The sequence below is a fragment of the Gracilinanus agilis genome, unplaced genomic scaffold, assembly GCF_016433145.1.
Source record: "Gracilinanus agilis isolate LMUSP501 unplaced genomic scaffold, AgileGrace unplaced_scaffold61154, whole genome shotgun sequence".
NCBI classification, from domain to species: Eukaryota; Metazoa; Chordata; class Mammalia; order Didelphimorphia; family Didelphidae; genus Gracilinanus; species Gracilinanus agilis.
The window spans coordinates 1-1,098 of NW_025396450.1; the positions used below are offsets into that span (position 1 = coordinate 1).

At 60.7% G+C, this 1,098-nt stretch overlaps 1 protein-coding gene across 1 annotated transcript; it reads right to left on the minus strand.

Annotated features, from left to right (window-relative positions):
• Window positions 1-3: 3 nt before the first annotated feature.
• Window positions 4-997, minus strand: LOC123256582 (integumentary mucin C.1-like; the record flags this gene model as incomplete). The annotated part of the gene is made up of 2 exons (XM_044685171.1): window positions 4-614; window positions 814-997. Coding segments are annotated over 2 exons (795 nt in total), but the record flags the coding sequence as incomplete, so codon positions are not given.
• Window positions 998-1,098: the final 101 nt, after the last annotated feature.

Consider the following 1,098-nt stretch of genomic DNA (forward strand, 5'->3'; position numbering starts at 1 on the left):
TGCTCACGTCAGCGCCAGGCTCCCCAGGACCGCGATTGCCCCACCGGTCACTAGCGCGATCAGCGTGATATTAAGGACACTGGAGGTGTTCTGGCCTGTGTCCACGATGACATCTCCGTGCCCTTTGCACGGGCCAGAATCAACCGCGGAGGTATCTTCAGGCTCCGCCGTGAAAGTCAGGGACTCCTCGATCCACGGAACCGAAGTCTTCGTAGTACTCCGAGTCGTCCTTGTAGCCTTTGTCTTCTTGGTATGCGGAGTCTTCTTCCGAGGCGTAGTCGTAGTCCTGATGGCCTCAAGCTTAACTGCGGTGTGGAGCTTGTGAGTCTGCAAAGTGCGTCTCTTAGTCCAGGTCGGGGTTGGCCTCCGAGTCGTGGTCCGGGCTGGCCTCGTTGTCGAGGTCGTTGTTGGCCTCGGTGTCGAGGTCAGGGTGGGCCTTATACCCACAACCAGAGTGGGGTGTGTACAGGTCTTGGAAGTCTGACTGGGAGTCGTCGTAGGAGTCGTCGTAGGAGTCGTCGTCGTCGTCGTCGTCGTAGTAGTAGTAGTAGTAGTAGGATTTGGCTTTTGACCAGAACCGGAGGTCTCGGCATTTTTCTTACCCTCCGGAATCACTGCGAGGAGGGGTTGGTGAGGAAAAGGCAGACCCGGACCCCTGTTCACAGGCCCCGCCCCTACGGGCTAGCTCTGCCGCGTAGACCCGCCCACCGCTCAGGCCCCGCCCCCAGCCCAGATCCCGGGACACCCTTCCCTGTGGTCCCGCCCCCAGGTTGTAGGCAACTGGTAGGTGAGTCTGCGAGAAAGAAGGCTGACCCTTGACGTGGTAAATGAGGACCGTGGCTGGCCTCTGCATGCGGATTGTGCCCAAGATGCAGCGGTAGACGCCCTTGTCTTCCGAGGTTACCGTGGACTTGGTGAGGGCCGAATTCTTGCCCCGACTTAACAGGACTTCCGTGCCATTTGTCAAGATCTGCCTCAGCCCCCCGGGATGGACGAGCTCTCAGAGAGGTCCGAGAGACTCGCCAGCCCAGCTGGGCTCCTTAGGGGCAGAGGGTGGGCGCGGACTCAGGGAGGGGGTCACGCTTGGGCCGGCCACCG